Below are 16,690 nucleotides of genomic sequence, written 5' to 3'. Positions count from 1 at the left end.
GACATTAACCTGACTGCGACTCTGCAGTTACCAAATCGCAAGCATGCCAACCGATGGCACGGGCTTCTAGCTGCTTGATGCTCCAAAGAGACTCTTCTGTACACCAGCACCCTTGCGCTGTCAGCTCCTGACAGTGAGCTCCCCAATCATAGAGGCTCAGATCTGTTGTGAGTACTATTCAGTCCGTTGATCATAGGGAAACACCCTTTCTTACATGATCTGCTTGTAAGCACCACTGTAGGTTTATGCAGATCTCCATCAGTAGGTGGAGCCAAATCAAATAGACAGACTGCGCCAAAATAAGTGCAAGTGAGTGTGATCACGTACAACTGAGTGCTTTAGAAGGCACTCCTATGCACCTAACTAGGTGCCCAACGAAGCACACCCAACCAATTCTCCCTGAGCATCCAAACAGCACAGACACAAGTTAGAGGGAATGCCAGGCTGGGTTGTCTGAATATGACAAGCAACACAAAGGGCAAATCACTTAGGCTTCTTAGCTAGGGGCGCCATTAGTCTGTCAATACATCCCAAAGATGACCGATAAGAGTTCACCCAGTTGTATTAACACTGCAAAAACCAGGCGTCCAAAATTTAGGGGTTCAAAAATGAGGTGCTCAACAATGTGCGCCTTGAGAAACACACAAATTGAGCTCCCACTAGGATGCTTCAGATAGTGCAAGTGAGTGTGATCACGCACAACTGAGTGCTTTAGAAGGCACTCCTATGCACCTAACTAGGTGCCCAACGAAGCACACCCAACCAATTCTCCCTGAGCATCCAAACAGCACAGACACAAGTTAGAGGGAATGCCAGGCTGGGTTGTCTGAATATGACAAGCAACACAAAGGGCAAATCACTTAGGCTTCTTAGCTAGGGGCGCCATTAGTCTGTCAATACATCCCAAAGATGACCGATAAGAGTTCACCCAGTTGTATTAACACTGCAAAAACCAGGCGTCCAAAATTTAGGGGTTCAAAAATGAGGTGCTCAACAATGTGCGCCTTGAGAAACACACAAATTGAGCTCCCACTAGGATGCTTCAGATAGTGCAAGTGAGTGTGATCACGCACAACTGAGTGCTTTAGAAGGCACTCCTACGCACCTAACTAGGTGCCCAAACAAGCGCCCAACCTGCACACACAAGCATGAACCAACGTAACTAATGGCGCAGTCTTATGCACAATAAAACACACAAGAACGCCGCCGCAGCATACCACACAGCGAGCAAGACAAGCCTGAGAGCACAGCCTAGCCGAACGGCTGCCCACGTCCCCTGAGCTACCCCAGGTGAGACGGGAACAAACGATGGGTCGGCTCACCAAGCACGGAGACCAGAGGGGAGAGGAATCCCTACAAAACTCCCTTTTCTTCTCTCTCTCTCTTTTTTTTTTTTTTAAATTACTCTTTACCTGAGCTCAGCCCATCCTGGCTGAGTACAAGGTCAGTCTCCAGCTGCGGGGGAAGAGGGCAAGGACCTTTACTGCTACACTTGCCTTTCAGCTTTTTTTTTTTTTAAACAGCTAAGTGCACATCAGTTGAAAAACCAGCTACCAGACCAAGGCACTCATCTGAGGGAGGGACCATAAGGTATCACCACAGGAGAGCAAGGCAAATAAATCTCCTTCTCCTTTGAAACTTTTTTAAGCAAATCCCAATAGGGAGATGCATGTCCACCATCTGCTGAAGACAGCGAATACTGGTGGGCTGATGTCATTGCAGGAGTATATATACTGACATGTCAGCTTTGTTCTATCTCCATCTGCTGGTAGAGGTGAATAACCCACTGGGTCTGGATCCACCTGTCCATATGCTAAGAAACCCTAATCTTCACTGTGGAACTACTCTGGAAAGGCTCCCTTGCAAAACAGACCTCCTGTGCCTTAGGGCAACCTAAGGAGAGTGCTACTATTCGACTGGCTCTTCGATCCCACAAGGAACCAAGAGCGACCACCAGTCAGAAGTAGTGACATGTCTTCTCCGGGAAAAGGAGAATGGACACCCCTTGCAGGGTGGATAACCCGGCGTCCAGAAAGGAACACACAAGAGGTGCCCTGGAACCCAGTCAAATCCCCCCTTCCTGAAGGGACAGGAAAGCAATGAGAATCAGAGCCTCCCGATCCTAAAAAAACCTATCAACTCTCCAGCTAAGAGTTGAGGAACAATCACTGAGGTTCAGAAGTGACCAATCTGCCACTGGCAGCCACTCTTGGATGGAGAAGGCCACCACGGTAATCAACGAAGGAGCCCCCAAAAAAATGATTCAAAGAACTGAGACTCCGGTTCAGCAATAAACCTGCCAGGGATGGAACTCCAGGGGCTTTCCCACAAAGGGGATTTGTGACATGGAAGGATTCAAAAGACATATTCCTCTTCTGAGGAAAGAGAAGACCCCCAACACTAACCTCCTGGTGTCTTCTCCCCTTAGGGTTCTATGAGGAATGCAGTTCTAGGTCAGTCCTATGGCTGCAGCGCACATCCTGCTGTGCTCACCATGAGGGAAACACACATACACACCCCCATAAAGTAGAGGGCAACTGGAGAATACAGCCCTCTGCTGTAAAAGCACGCTGATCAGTACTCATGTAGTGGTATCGCATCCTATGGATGGCAGCACACCTATGACCCCACTCGCCATGCATGTGGGTCGAATCCCACGGCATAGCAAGGACAGAGTACCTCTTGCTAGATTCGATGGCTGCACGCTGCCAGAAGGCAAATCACAGAGTGTGCGATGACGCCTTCCTCACTAGTGCTTCCCAGCAGTTTGTGGTGCAGAACTGACAAGGAGGCTGAGATCTGGACACAATGATGGCAGAATTCTGGCATGGCTGAGAACTGCATAGACAGGGAGAATGCTACCTGCCATCACCCGTGACGCTTAGAGTAGATGCCCTGCCATACCCGACAGCAAATGTTGCGTCCCACTGTTACAGTAACTCCCAGTAGAGTGCATAGGAACAGTGTTATGACAGTGTCCCCACTACCACTGGGGCTCCAGGTATGGCAAGGTGGTGGGGTGGCATTCCATGGCGTTGCCCCCTCCAGTACCTGATAATGCTCCAAGGGGTTGGACACAGCCCTTGAAACTGCGTCGGGAATGGCTCACCACTGTTTCCTTCATGGAAGGACAACAGCGAAGTCCATGGTGACAGACTGTGCCCATGATGCACTCGGTCGTGTCGTGTCTGCTGCATCCGACCACATCCACTGGTGCCCAAAGTGGTGACAGCGCCCATAGGGCCCATAGTGCTTTTGCACTCACAATGGATCATATCCAGGGTACCAAATGACACTGCACCCAGGGCTTTGACTATGCTTGACCAAACCTGAATCAGTACGACGGTATATAGTGCCTTCCCCAGCACTAGAAGCGTCCACGAACTTCAACACCCCAATGGCACTGAAAGAGACCCCAGTGCCCGAAGGCATCGATGGACCGGTGGTACCAAGGAAGCCAGGGCACCTGCAGGCAGAAGATCTGCAGCCCCGACATGGCCCCAACATGCCTCATTGCTGCCCAGAGAAGCCAATGACTATCAGTGCCATCAACTGTTCTCTTTGGCTCGCCTATCCGTCTGAGGACGTCAATGCTGCGAGCTCAATAGCATCCCTCCCCAGCGGCTATGGCTAACTATGAGTGCTAGCACTTAGTAATACCCAAGATGTACAAATCCAGGCAGGGTCTCTGATGCCCCCCAATCCCAGTGGCTCAAAGCCCCCCGAGATCAACGGCATCTATGGTGCCCGACGGCCATAGCCCAGTGATGGGATAACACAGTGCCCCATCGGGACATCACCAAGGAGCCTTCAAGGACAACAGACCACTGCACCTGGATGCCTTAGCGTACCAGGGTGCCTTGAGTAAATGGCGACCCCGGCGCTCGATATGTTCAAGGCTGAAATCCCTGTCACTCAAGGGCTTCAGTGGCACTCAAGGTCTCTCAACAGCCCTGGTAATCGACAGCCTCAGAGACAACCAGGGCGCTCAATGGAAATTCCAGTACCTCGGTAGTGCTTGAGACTGTCGAGAGTGGCAAAGAAAGGCATCAGTGGCCAACACGCCCGATGGCCTCCATCGTGTACCTGCAACTCGATGGCATCAATGGTATCAGGGCAGCTCCGCACCATGATGGCATCAAGGCCACGCACCATGATGGATCCGAAGGAGGTGGTGATATTTGAGTCCACACACAGACAGCCTCAAGGGCTGCCGCAGCAGAGGCCACATACCTCAATGGCATTAAAAGTGGCCACTCACGCATATCAATGGCACCAAGGCAACAATGGCATTGACATCAAGAGCAGCTCCGATGGAATCAAGGGGGACCATGACGCTTAATGCCAAACTTAGTCCCCAACACTAGAGATCAGTGCCGTCCAAGGTGCTCGATGACTCCGGTGCATCAAAACTTCATGTCTACAGATGCCTGCAGCACAGAAGGTCCTTATGGCATCAAGGGTGGTCACACACCTCAATTGCATCAAGGGCACGCCGGCATCTCAACAGCATCCAGGGTGAACATGGCACTCAATGGCATTCATGGTCCCCAACATGGTCCTGACATCGATGCATCAGATCAACGATGCACTGGTCACAGATGTGCATGGGCAACAGTTACTGAGCATGGCATCAAAGGTGTGGCAGCAAGCCTCTTGCCCTGGTACCTGTTCACCCTCTCTCACAAGGAGACTGCACTGCCATCACCGGCAAGAGGGAAGGCTACATCATCCAGGGCTCCTGCCAGTGGAGACTAGTACCTTTGAAAATGGGGAGGACGAGCTCTCCTTCCCACAGGAACAGTTTGGTCTTCAATCTCTGCACTGTCTGAACCTCCATCGATGCCAACTGATCAGTGAAATAACATGGAACTCCTGCCCAGGTAGAACTCAGGTGAGTCCCAGTCTACACGAATCATCCATGGACTGCAGTCAGTCCTGCCAGCACCTGACAAAGTTACAAAAACAGACAGAGCAAGGAGATGACAGAGATACTAAACTGCCGGTGTTGTATTTTTCTTTTTCTTTTTTTTTTTTTTAAATAAGGGATAGAAATAGACTCTGCCAGACTGCAGCGCGACTAAGTTCCGCTATGCGGCTGGCAGACAGAGGAAAGAAGAAGAAAAAGGAAAAGAAGTAAAACTACCATAAGGCAAAGGCAAGAAAACAGCTTCATCTCTAGACAAAATCACTTAGAAAAACTGAGGAGCAAAGCTGAATACTGTGAGAGACACAGCTCCCACGGCTCCGCGGGGGGTGGATTGAGGGACTCTGCCTAGGGGGAAGGGTGATGACTACAGCTGCACATGCCCAGTAGGGCATGTTTGAAAGTTCTAGATTCTTTGAGATCAAAGTTGCATGCCAGGCTCCATCCAATAATTTCACCTATGTACATTGACTACCATCCTGCTTGGCCTTGGAGAATTTTGTTTTTGTAAGCCATTCTGAACAGAGTACAAGTACCTGACCCGCTGAATGAGGGCGCACAGGGAGGCAGAAACTAAAACTTTAGTAGGTCATGGTGTTCTCAAAATGTCAGCAGCAGAGTCGGCTAAGAGAATTATGCAGATGAATTGCAACCTCCCTAGTACGGAGAGAGACGCTGAAAAGGCAAACACGAAATATGCCTGAAAACTGCAACACTGCTGGAAAAACACAGGGACTGAAAAAACAAAAAGATAATTGAAAAAGTTAATTTTGGAAACTTCCAAAAATCCTGACTAGAGAAGAACAGAGGAAGAAGGGCAGAATAGTACTGAAATTCCAAAAAACACTGATACAGAAAAACACTCAACTGCATGGCTTAAGTAACATCAAACATTGCCCATGGATAAACAGAAATAGAATGCTGGAAAAAAAAATATTTTACTCTTTTTAAGAAAGTTTTTCAAGTCCATTCCATCTAGGGGGTATGCATGACTAACAGACCTGCTTATCTTTGGAAAAAGACAAACTTCATTGCCCAATGTATTTTCATCCTGCATTGCTGTACAGCACATTTCTACTAAAAATACAATCCTCCATGAGTAGAGATCAATACACAAATGAGTTGGGTCTGTTTATCCTACCTTGTCATATTTGCTACTGGAGCCAAAGCCAAAAATCAGAAGATGGCCATGGGAGTCAGTACATGCAAAGTGCTGACCATCTGGTGAACACTTGCAATCAAAAACAGCTCCATGTCCCTGGCCTTCAATCTGGAATATAAGCAACAATCAAATAACTATCATGTAATGATATACAGACTTGAATCCTCTTAAGATGATATACCTCCTCCATGTTGTACACATAAATGTATGCAACATTACTAACGGAATGACGTTAATCTCTCAAGAATTCCAGATCATTTACATATAAAAGAACTACTGATTGGTTACAGTGTTTTAAATATGAGAAAAGAAAATTTCCTTAAAGCAACTTAGAAATATAAATCTAGTGTTAAAACTCAATTTTTTTCCAATTCTTAAATCAGAAGTTTAAAATCTATAATGTTACTAATAAAGGATCATATGCCAATTATATTATCACAGATATTATGGAAGTATTAAAAGCTAGTAGCATTGTTTTATTTTCAGTAATTTGATATACTCATATTGTCACAATAATGAAAAACCCTAGTGAGACCAATCCAGAATTTGACTAGTGCTTGCAAGACCAGGATATGAGAACTCCAGATTTCTTGGCGAGGAGAAAAATCACTAGTTAGGCCTGCAAATGAAGCTCCAGGTTGATTTGGCTGGTTTAAGCCCAGGAAAAGTAAAACAAAGGGAAAACCAATTATTCATATAACAATTTGAGTGCAATCATTTTCAAAGCAATATGCATATTTTATTTATTGAAAAACATTTGTATTCTACTTCATACGAGCATATTCTGGGCAGATTCCAATTCGACATACACAATTTAAAAATAATACATTAATAAAAGCACAGACATTTTAACTGTACATGTTCCTGGCTCCACAAAACCTGCATAACCATGCCCATTACTCTGATAACATGCATTTACAGCTTTAAACAGAGGAGTATTAAGCCAAATTATCCTGATTCTATTTTCCCAAAAGCTTGTGAGAATAATTATGGTTTTAGCGCCTTTTTGAATGCCTTTCGGCAGACAACAGAGCCAAGGGAATCGGGGAGAGAATTCCATAATTTTGAGCCTGAAATTGAAAAGGGTCTCTCTCTTATTGAATCTAGATGGGCAGCTCTAACTGAAGGTATCTCCAACAAGTTTTTGTCTGCAAACCTTAAGGCCCGGGCTGGTTTGCAGATGCGCAATATCAAATTACGCCAGGGAATTGAGTCATGGAGGAGTTTGTGTATTACTGGAGAAATTACTTACCTGATAATTTCGTTTTCCTTAGTGTAGACAGATGGACTCAGGACCAATAGGTATAGTGTACTCCTGATAGCAGTTGAGACGGATCGGATTTCAATCTGACGTCAGCCTCAGTACATATACCCCTGCAGGAAGTGCAGCTCTTCAGTGCTCTCCTTGAAAAGCATTGTGGATATATGTGTGACTGACTAATTTGATTAACTTGAATAACTTTATAACTTGGTTAAACTTTATAACTTGATTAACTTGATCTGGTTGAATAGGCTATAGCTAGAGACCGCCAGTGCCCTCAACCAGAAAGCGTCAACACCAGGTAGGATGGGTGTCCAAAGTGAAGGAAAGCATGGCTTATCCTTGTATCATTAGAAATTCCATAAGTAACAGCAGCCAAGGGTGGGATGCTGAGTCCATCTGTCTACACTAAGGAAAACGAAATTATCAGGTAAATAATTTCTCCATTTCCTAGAGTGTAGCAGATGGACTCAGGACCAATGGGATGTATAAAAGCTACTCCCAAACCGGGAGGGAGGCTGCCCGTGACCCATTTAGTACTGCCCTTGCAAATGCCGTGTCCTCCCGAGCCTGAATATCCAGGCGGTAGAATCTGGAGAAGGTGTGGCTTGAGGACCATGTCGCCGCCCTGCAAATCTCAGGGGGTGACAGCATTCTGGTTTCTGCCCAGGACACTGCCTGGGCTCTAGTAGAATGGGCCTTGATCTGTAGAGGCGGTGGCTTGCCTGCTTCTACGTAGGCCGCCTTGATGACTTCCTTGATCCAGCGAGGCCGCTTCCCCTTGTTTCTTCCTGCTGTGGAGGACAAATAGGTGGTCCATTTTTCGTACGGGTTCCGACATTTCCAGGTATCTGGATAGGAGTCTGCCGATGTTGAGGTGGCGTAGACTACGAGCTTCTTCCGAATTCTTCAACTCATCTGGCGATGGTAGCGAGATGGTTTGGTTAAGATGGAAGTGTGACACCACTTTGGGAAGGAACGAAGGGACCGTGCGTAGCTGGATGGTTCCCGGGGTGAGTCTGAGGAACGGTTCCCGGCAGGACAGTGCTTGTAGTTCTGAAATGCGGCGGGCTGAACAAACTGCCAGCAGGAATGCTGTCTTTAACGTTAACAGGCGGAGGGACAGACCTCGGAGGGGTCTTAACGAGGTTCCTGCTAGAAAATCCAGGACCAGGTTGAGATTCCAAAGATGTAACAGCCACTTTAGTGGTGGGCGGATGTGTTTGACTCCTTTCAGGAAGCGTGAAACGTCCGGGTGAGAAGCTATGCTGTCGCCCTCGCTCTTGGGGCTGTAGCATGACAATGCAGCCACCTGTACCCCTTGATGGGGCTGAGGGTCAGACCCTTCTGTAGCCCGTTGTGCAGGAATTCCAGGATCACAGGAACTTTAATTGAGCGTGGTATGATGTTGTGGTCTTCACACCAGACTTTGAATACTCTCCAAATCCTTATGTACGTTAGCGATGTAGAGAACTTGCGTGCTCGGAGTAGGGTGTCGATTACAGCCCCCGAGTATCCACTCTCTCTCAGGCGAGCCCTCTCAATGGCCAGGCCGTAAGAGAGAATTGAGCTGGATCCTCGTGGAGGATCGGTCCTTGTTGAAACAGATTTCTGTGTGGAGGCAGTGGCAGGGGGTCCCTGCCAGTAGTCTTCTCATGTCTGCATACCACGGTCTTCTTGGCCAGTCCGGGGCCACCAGAAGTACTAGTCCCCTGTGTAGCTGTATCTTGTGAATGATTGTGCCCAATAGGGGCCACGGTGGGAAAGCTTATAAAAGAGTCCCCTGTGGCCATGTCTGTACCAGGGCATCGATCCCCTGGGACTGAGGTTCCCGCCTGCAGCTGAAGTACCTGGGTACTTGGGCGTTGGACCGGTTTGCCAGAAGGTCCATGTCTGGTGTTCCCCACCGGTTCACTATCATTTGGAATGCTGTGGTCGACAGCTTCCATTCTGCTGGGTCTAGACTTTCTCTGCTGAGGTAGTCCGCCGTGATGTTGTCTTTCCTGGCGATGTGGACTACAGAGATCTCTTGGAGATTTACTTCCGCCCACAACATTAGGGGGTCTATTTCCAGAGACACCTGTTGGCTTCTGGTTCACCCCTGGCAGTTGATGTAGACCATTGTTGTGGCGTTGTCCGACATTACTCTGACCGCTTTGTCTCGGAGTCTGTGAACGAACCGTAGGCAGGCTAGTCTGACTGCCCGCACTTCTAGATGGTTCATGTTCCATCCCAACTCTTCTACGTCCCACTGCCCTTGGGCAGTTAGCCCCTCACAGTGTGCTCCCCATCCTCGTAGGCTGTCATCTGTGGTGAGCAGAGTCCAGGTTGGTGAAGATAGCCTTGCCCCCTGGTTCAGGTGGCTGCCCTGCAGCCACCACTGTAACTGGGTGCGGACCCTGCCTGGGAGTGATAGACGAACGGCGTAGTTTTGAGACAGTGGATTCCATCGCGATAGAAGTGAGCGCTGCAGGGGTCTCATGTGAGCTCGTGCCCATGACACTACTTCCAGTGTGGATGCCATCAGACCGAGGACTTGCAGGTAATCCCATGCTGTGGGGTGAGGTTCGCTCAGCAGGATTTGTAACTGGTTCCTCAGTTTTGATCTCCTTGTGGGAGTCAGGCTGACCTTCTCTTCTTTATTTATTTATTTATTTATTTATTTATTGATTTTTATATACCGCCGCTCATCAATGATATCACGTCGGTGTACATGGAACAAAAATACGCGGTTGCGTGTACATGTAACAGTATAATAATATCTGAATTCAACAATACATTAAAACAGTAAAATATGGTATCAAAAAACATTAAAACAGTAAACTATGGTATCAAAAAACAACTTATTTAGTTAATATTAGATGATATAATCGAGTAAGAATGCCTTTGATTGCACAAGATAATCTAGCATCAGGGATAATCTAGCATCAGGGCAAATACTGGGAAGGAAGGAAGGGGGTGGGGAGCAAATTGGAACAGGAAGGAAAGAGAATGGGTTAGGAAGGAACAGGTTATTTACATATATACAGAAGGCGGGATCAATGGTTAAAAGAGGGAAACCAAAGTACTAGGAATGAACAGAAGAGGGCATAAATAATCTAAAGTTAAGAGAAATAATTTCGAATAAAGTGGAAGGATTGACAGACTAAAAAGGGAGTACTAAGAGTTAAGAAAGATCGAATGAGTTAGTAACAAGTAAGGAACAGAAGAGTTAAGGGGGGGAACACGTAATAATCAAGTGTAGGCTTTAGTAAAAAGCCATGTTTTGAGCTTTTGCCTTTGGTGCTGAATCGGACTCCTAGATATTCTAGCGACTGTGGGGGCTGCAAACAAATTTTGTTTGTGATGACCACCCATCCGAGGCTCTCCAGTAGAGTTTTGACTCTGTTGGTTGCTTGGTGGCTTTCCTCTGGGGATTTTGCCCTGATCAGCCAATCATCTAGGTAAGGGTGTACGAGGATTCCTTCTTTCCTCAGTGCTGCCGCCACCACCACTATGATCTTGGTGAACGTCCGGGGTGCTATGGCTAACCCGAAGGGTAGTATCCGGAACTGGTAGTGACGGTCCAGGATTTTGAAGCGTAAGAAGCGCTGATGTTCCTGATGAATCCAGGGATGTGAGGAACTCTCTCCTGGTTGAAACGCCCTTATTACGGAGCGTAGGATTTTCCATGCGGAAGCAGGGAATCCTCAGGTGGCGGTTGACCGACGAGGTCCAGGATGGGCCTGAACATCCCCTCTTTCTTGGGGATGATAAAATAAATGGAATAATGCCCAGTATTTATTTCTTGTGGAGGCACTGGGGTTATGGCCGAGGGCCAGTAGTTTGGTCAGTGTAGCTTCCACTGCCACCATCTTGGAGAGGTCATGGCAGGGGGATTCCACTAACTTGTCCGGAGGGGTTTGTAGGAAATCCAGGTAGTACCCCTCTCGAATGATGGCTAGGAACCACTTGTCCGAAGTTATCTCGACCCATCTGTGGTAGAATAGGGCTAGTCTGCTGCCTATGGCTTCTTCCCTTGGACGGGTCGGCTGAATCTCATTGTGGGGTGCGGTTGGGGCCTGGACCTGAGCTGGTTCCCCCCTCTTGTTGTGCTTGTTCCGAAAGGACTGGTTCCTGCCCGTAGGGCGGGGCACTTGATAGCTGCTTTTGTATGGTTGAAGCGTTGTGAACCTCTGCCCCTGGAGGCCCGGGGGAAGGGTCGCTGGTTTCTCTTGTTCTTGTCCTCCGGTAGGTGCGGCAATGGGAACTCCCCCATTTCTTGGCCAGTTTCTCTAGTTCGCTGCCGAACAGAAGGGATCCTTTGAAGGGCATCCTTGTGAGACGCGTTTTGGAAGATGCGTCGGCCGACCAGCTTCGGAGCCAGAGTTGTCTCCTGGCAGCCACAGCTGATGACACTCCTCTGGCCGCTGTGTGCACCAGATCGGAGGCAGCATCCGCAAGGAATGATACTGCTGGTTCCATGGCCTCTCCCGGGGTGTTGCTCCTGGTCTGAGATAGGCAGGCACGTGTCACAACTGTGCAGCAGGCCGCTATTTGTAGAGACATAGCGGCAACATCAAAGGACTGTTTAAGGATGAATTCCAGACGCCATTCATGAGCATCTTTGAGCGCTGCTCCTCCCTCCATTGGGATAGTAATGCGATTCGAAACCGCACAGACCATGGCATCCACTTTTGGGCATGTCAGAAGGTCTTTGGCAGCCGAGCCCAGGGGGTACATGGCTGCCATAGCTCGTCCCCCTTTGAATGTGGACTCTGGAGCACTCCATTCCAGGTCAATTAGCTGCTTGACGGCTTGAAAGAGAGGGAAATGACAAGAGGTCTGGCGCGGAGTCCCTCAAGCAGGGGATTCGTCTTAGGCTCCCCCGAAGCACTTGCGCCCGGGATAGCGAGCTCCTTCAGGCCGTGGGTGACCAGATCTGGGAGCTCGTCCTTGGTGAAGAAGGGTCTCATGGTTCGGTGAAGCTCTGTCCCCGGGGGAATTCCCCCTCTTCTAGGGGCTCTGCTTCCTCTTCAGAGTTGTCCGTGTCCCCATAGGTGGGGCTTCTGGGTGGTGGAAACATTTGTCTAGGCCTAGCGTGGCCTGAGGGATAAAGGTCTTCTGGTGGAAGTTGTGGCTGTTTAGCCAGCGGCTCCGTCTGCATGTGGACGAAGGTGTGTGACCCTTTGAAGAATTCCACCCATGAGGTAGACGCTGGGTCCAAGCTAAGGGGCTTTGAGTCCCTGGAGGTCCCCGTGTGAGGGGGGTGTCCCGCTGGAATTTGCTAGGTCCGGGGTACTCACTGAGGAGCTAGTACTCGGCCCTGGGTGGGACTGGCCCTGGACTGGATCTCCCAGGGCCTCCTCGCACTAAGCGCACAGGGCGTTGGCCTCTTAGATTTGTGCAGCTCTGATATGGCATGCTGGGCTGGAGACCTTGAGCTCCGTTTCCGGTGGTGCCATGGCTATAGGCGCGTAAATCCTTATGCGCTCCGGCGCATCTAAGATGTGCGCCCAAATCGCCGGTATGTGCTCAGCTCAATAGGCACGCAATGCGCGTATATCTTATGCGCGCAGCCCTTGTGCGTGTAACTTTATGCTCACATGTATTTTGTGCGCCTAGCTGGCCTTGGCGTCCGGATTGAGACAGCGGACAGAGCAGCGAATAGGGCCAATATGGTGACGGCGACCATGCGGGCAATATGGCGACCACCTCTGAGGGTCTCCACGTGGGAGGACCCTTGGAACTAACCGGGGCCTGGCCCTGCTAGGGCGGATCAACCCAGCGGCACTGGTCCCGGCGGGCGACCTGGGCGACCCCTCGAACCTCGGAGACCGGAGTCTATAATGAAGATTGCTACTTTACCTTGTCTTCGGCGCTTCCCAGTTTCGTTCCGGGCGGTCTCCGGCTGCGGGGGGAGAGGGCAAATACCTTCACCGCCGTGCTCGAGGGTGCACCCACTGCCTCAGCCACGCCCGAGATCGGGGGCTAGGTCCTCGCCGCGATTCGGCCTCAGGACCAAGGCTCACCTCCGAGGGACCACTGAAATCACCTCTGGAATTCTCACCTGGGGGAGGGACCCGAAGGTATCACCGCATGAGAGCGGGGCTCGTCTTCAGAGGTAGATTTTCTTCCGAATTTGGGTTTTCTTCGTTGAATTTGTTCTAACGCTGTGAGAGCGTGCAGATAGTCCCTAACTGCTATGGAGACAGAAAATACTGAAGAGCTGCACTTCCTGCAGGGGTATATGTACTAGGGGCTGACGTCAGATTGAAATCTGATCCGTCTCCAACTGCTATCAGGAGTACACTATACCCATTGGTCCTGAGTCCATCTGCTACATGCTTGGAAATGAGGATTTTATATTGTGTTCTGTCAATGGAAAGCCAGTGCAGGGATGCAAAAACAGGAGTGATGTGATCATGCATCTTTGCACAGGTCAAAAGGCATACTGCTGAATTTTGTATAATCTGGCAGGCAGACCAGTATATAGGACATTACAATAATCGAATTGGTAAGACTAATGCCTGTAGCACAGTTTGAAAATCTTGTGTATCAAGTAGTGGCTTTAGGTGCAACAAAAGCCTCAAGTTGTAAAAAGACCTTGTCCATTGATTAAATGTGCTTTTTCATAGATAAATTTGAGTCAATTATAATAGCAAGATTTTTCACATGCTGCTTAACTGTGAATATGACCAGAAGAGTGACTTGAGGATGGAAAATATGGTGGCAAACTTCACAGAGTTGTAAGAATATTAATCTCAGTTTTTTAATGCTGAACAGTAATTTGTTCCAAAATAGCCAGTTTCATGGACTCTAAATAGAATGTAATGCATCTGAAAGTGTAGAATCATGAATACTGATATGTGAGGAAGAAATGGATATTGCTGGTGTAAACTCTGTAGTTTTACACCAAGACCTGACAGCACTTTACAGTACAGAAGGGAGTGAAATATGTGTTGAATAATGTAGCTGAAGTAGCAGGGGTAGAAAAACATTTAGAAAACTTAGAAGCCAGCTATGTATGTTTAGGAGCAAAAAGTATTTTCCCTCATACAACTTTTATTCTATTTGTTTTTTCGTGCGCAATTCACTTTATTTGCTCTTAACTTCTTTTTCTTCACCTTTCTTCCCCTCCCCTCCTCCTTTTCATTCTCATTCCCTTTTCCTCTATCCTCTTTCCCCACTCTCCTTGAGCAGAGGCCACTCCTCTTAGCCCCAAGATGATCGTTGTGGCTGCTCCTCTTGGCACTGGGCCTCAGCAGGCACCAAATTTTAAGATCCTGGGATTTTTATATCACCAAATGCAAGGATGATGCTAGATTTGAGTCCTGCAGATCAGTCCAGATGATTGTTTTTTTCTCGTCTACCAGCAGATGGAGCTAGAGAAATAGTAAATGTTGCTTACCTGTAACAGGTGTTCTCACAGGACAGCAGGATGTTAGTCCTCACATATGGGTGACATCACAGGATGGAGCCCAATCACGGAACACTTCTGTCAAAGTTTCCAGAACTTTGACTGGCCCCTACTGGGCATGCCCAGCATGGCACTAACCTTGCAGCCAGCAGGGGCTCCCCCTTCAGTCTTGTTAAAAAGCTACAGGTACTGCCGAAAATAAAATAAGAAATCGTTACGAACCCAACACCGCGGGGCGGCGGGCAGGTTTCGTGAGGACTACCATCCTGCTGTCCTGTGAGAACACCTGTTACAGGTAAGCAACATTTGCTTTCTCACAGGACAAGCAGGATGGTAGTCCTCACATATGGGTGAGTATGGAGCTGAGGATGTCCGAGTATGCACCAAATGTACTTCAGGCATGCAAGGCACTAGGCCTGCGATAAATTTGGCCGAGGGCATCCTGAACCCCACCGGGCAGGCGGAAGGGTGTTGGTACGTCACGTTGTAAATAGGCTATGCAAGACAGACTGGCTGAAGATGGAATCTTGTCTTCTGGCCTTGACCAAGCAATAGAGGTCTGTAAAGGTATGGAGAGAACTCCAGGTGGCAGCCCTGCAAACGTCAGGAAGCGGCACCGAGCGTAGGTGTGCTACTGAAGTCGCCATGGCCCTCACAGAGTGTGCTTTAACACAGTCTTGAAATGGAATGCTCGCTTGCTGATAGCAAAAGGATATGCAGTCCGCCAACCAGGAGGAGAGAGTGTTTATCCACAGGCTGCTGCAATTTGATAGGATGGAAAGAGACAAATAATTGAGTGCTTTTGCTGTGGGCAGCTGTACGGTCTAGGTAGAATGCTAGAGCCCGTTTGCAGTCAAGGGTATGCAGAGCCTGCTCTCCTGGATTGGAATGGGGCCTGGGAAAGAAGGTAGGTAGTATAATGGATTGATTGAGATGAAACTCCGAAACTAACTTAGGTAAGAACTTAGGGTGAGTGTGGAGTACTGCCCGGTACTGCAGAAGTTTGTGTAAGGCGGATAGATAACTAGAGCCTGTAATTCCCAAACTCTGCGAGCTGAAGTGAATGCCAAAAGGAAAATCACTTTCCATGTGAGATATCGAAGGTCACAAGATTGGAGAGGCTCAAATGGTGGTTTCATGAGCCGACCCAAAACCAGGTTGAGGTCCCAAGAAGGGGCCGGAGGCCGCAGAGGAGGCTTGAGGTGAAGCAAGCCCTTCAAAAAACGTGTTACAAGGGGTTGTACTGATATGGGAACATCCCCGACACCTTTATGGAAAGCGGCTACCACACTGACATGCATCCTGATGGAGGAAGTTTTTAGACCTGACTGACAAGTGCCAGAGATAGTCCAGAAACTTCGTGATCGGACAGGTAAAGGGGTCAAGGGACTGAGAAGAGCACCATGACGTAAACCTGGTCCATTTGTAAGAATAAGATTTTCTCGTGGAAGGCTTCTGTGAAGCAATCAGGACACGGGAAACTGGTTCAGAAAGGTTAAGTGGCTGAAGGATTAACCTTTCAACATCCATGCCGTCAGGGACAAGGTTTGAAGATTGGGGTGGCGTAGGCACCCGCCGTTTTGAGTGATTAGAAGCGGGTCCTTTCCCAAGGGAATGTGCCTGCGAATGGAGAGATCCTGAAGTATTGGAAACCACACTTGGCGCAGCCAGTGGGGTGCTATCAGGATCATGGTAACCTTGTCCTGACGTAACTTCACGAGAGTCTTCGAGAGAAGTGGAAGTGGAGGGAATGCATATAGGAGACCGGTTTCCCATGATAGGGAGAACGCGTCTCTTGGCTGATAGTGTTGGCTGCGAGTGAGAGAACAGAAGTTGTCTACTTTGCAGTTTTGAGGTGACGCAAAGAGGTCTATTTGAGGATAACCCCATTGGTGGAAGATCGAGTTCGCTACTGAGGGGTTGAGACCACTCGTGTGGTTG

At 48.6% G+C, this 16,690-nt stretch overlaps 1 protein-coding gene across 2 annotated transcripts in view; it reads right to left on the bottom strand.

Moving 5' to 3' along the window:
- Positions 1 to 16,690, bottom strand: part of PHIP (pleckstrin homology domain interacting protein) — a 944,985-nt gene that overhangs the window by 663,846 nt on the left and 264,449 nt on the right. For both annotated transcript variants that reach the window (XM_029595577.1, XM_029595576.1), the window contains exon 15: positions 6,069 to 6,197. In XM_029595577.1, coding sequence (XP_029451437.1) covers positions 6,069 to 6,197 — 129 coding nt within the window. The remainder of the gene's footprint in view (positions 1 to 6,068; positions 6,198 to 16,690) is intronic.

This window comes from Rhinatrema bivittatum, chromosome 3 (genome assembly GCF_901001135.1).
Source record: "Rhinatrema bivittatum chromosome 3, aRhiBiv1.1, whole genome shotgun sequence".
NCBI lineage: Eukaryota > Metazoa > Chordata > Amphibia > Gymnophiona > Rhinatrematidae > Rhinatrema > Rhinatrema bivittatum.
This window is presented reverse-complemented; position numbering and strand designations above follow the sequence as displayed.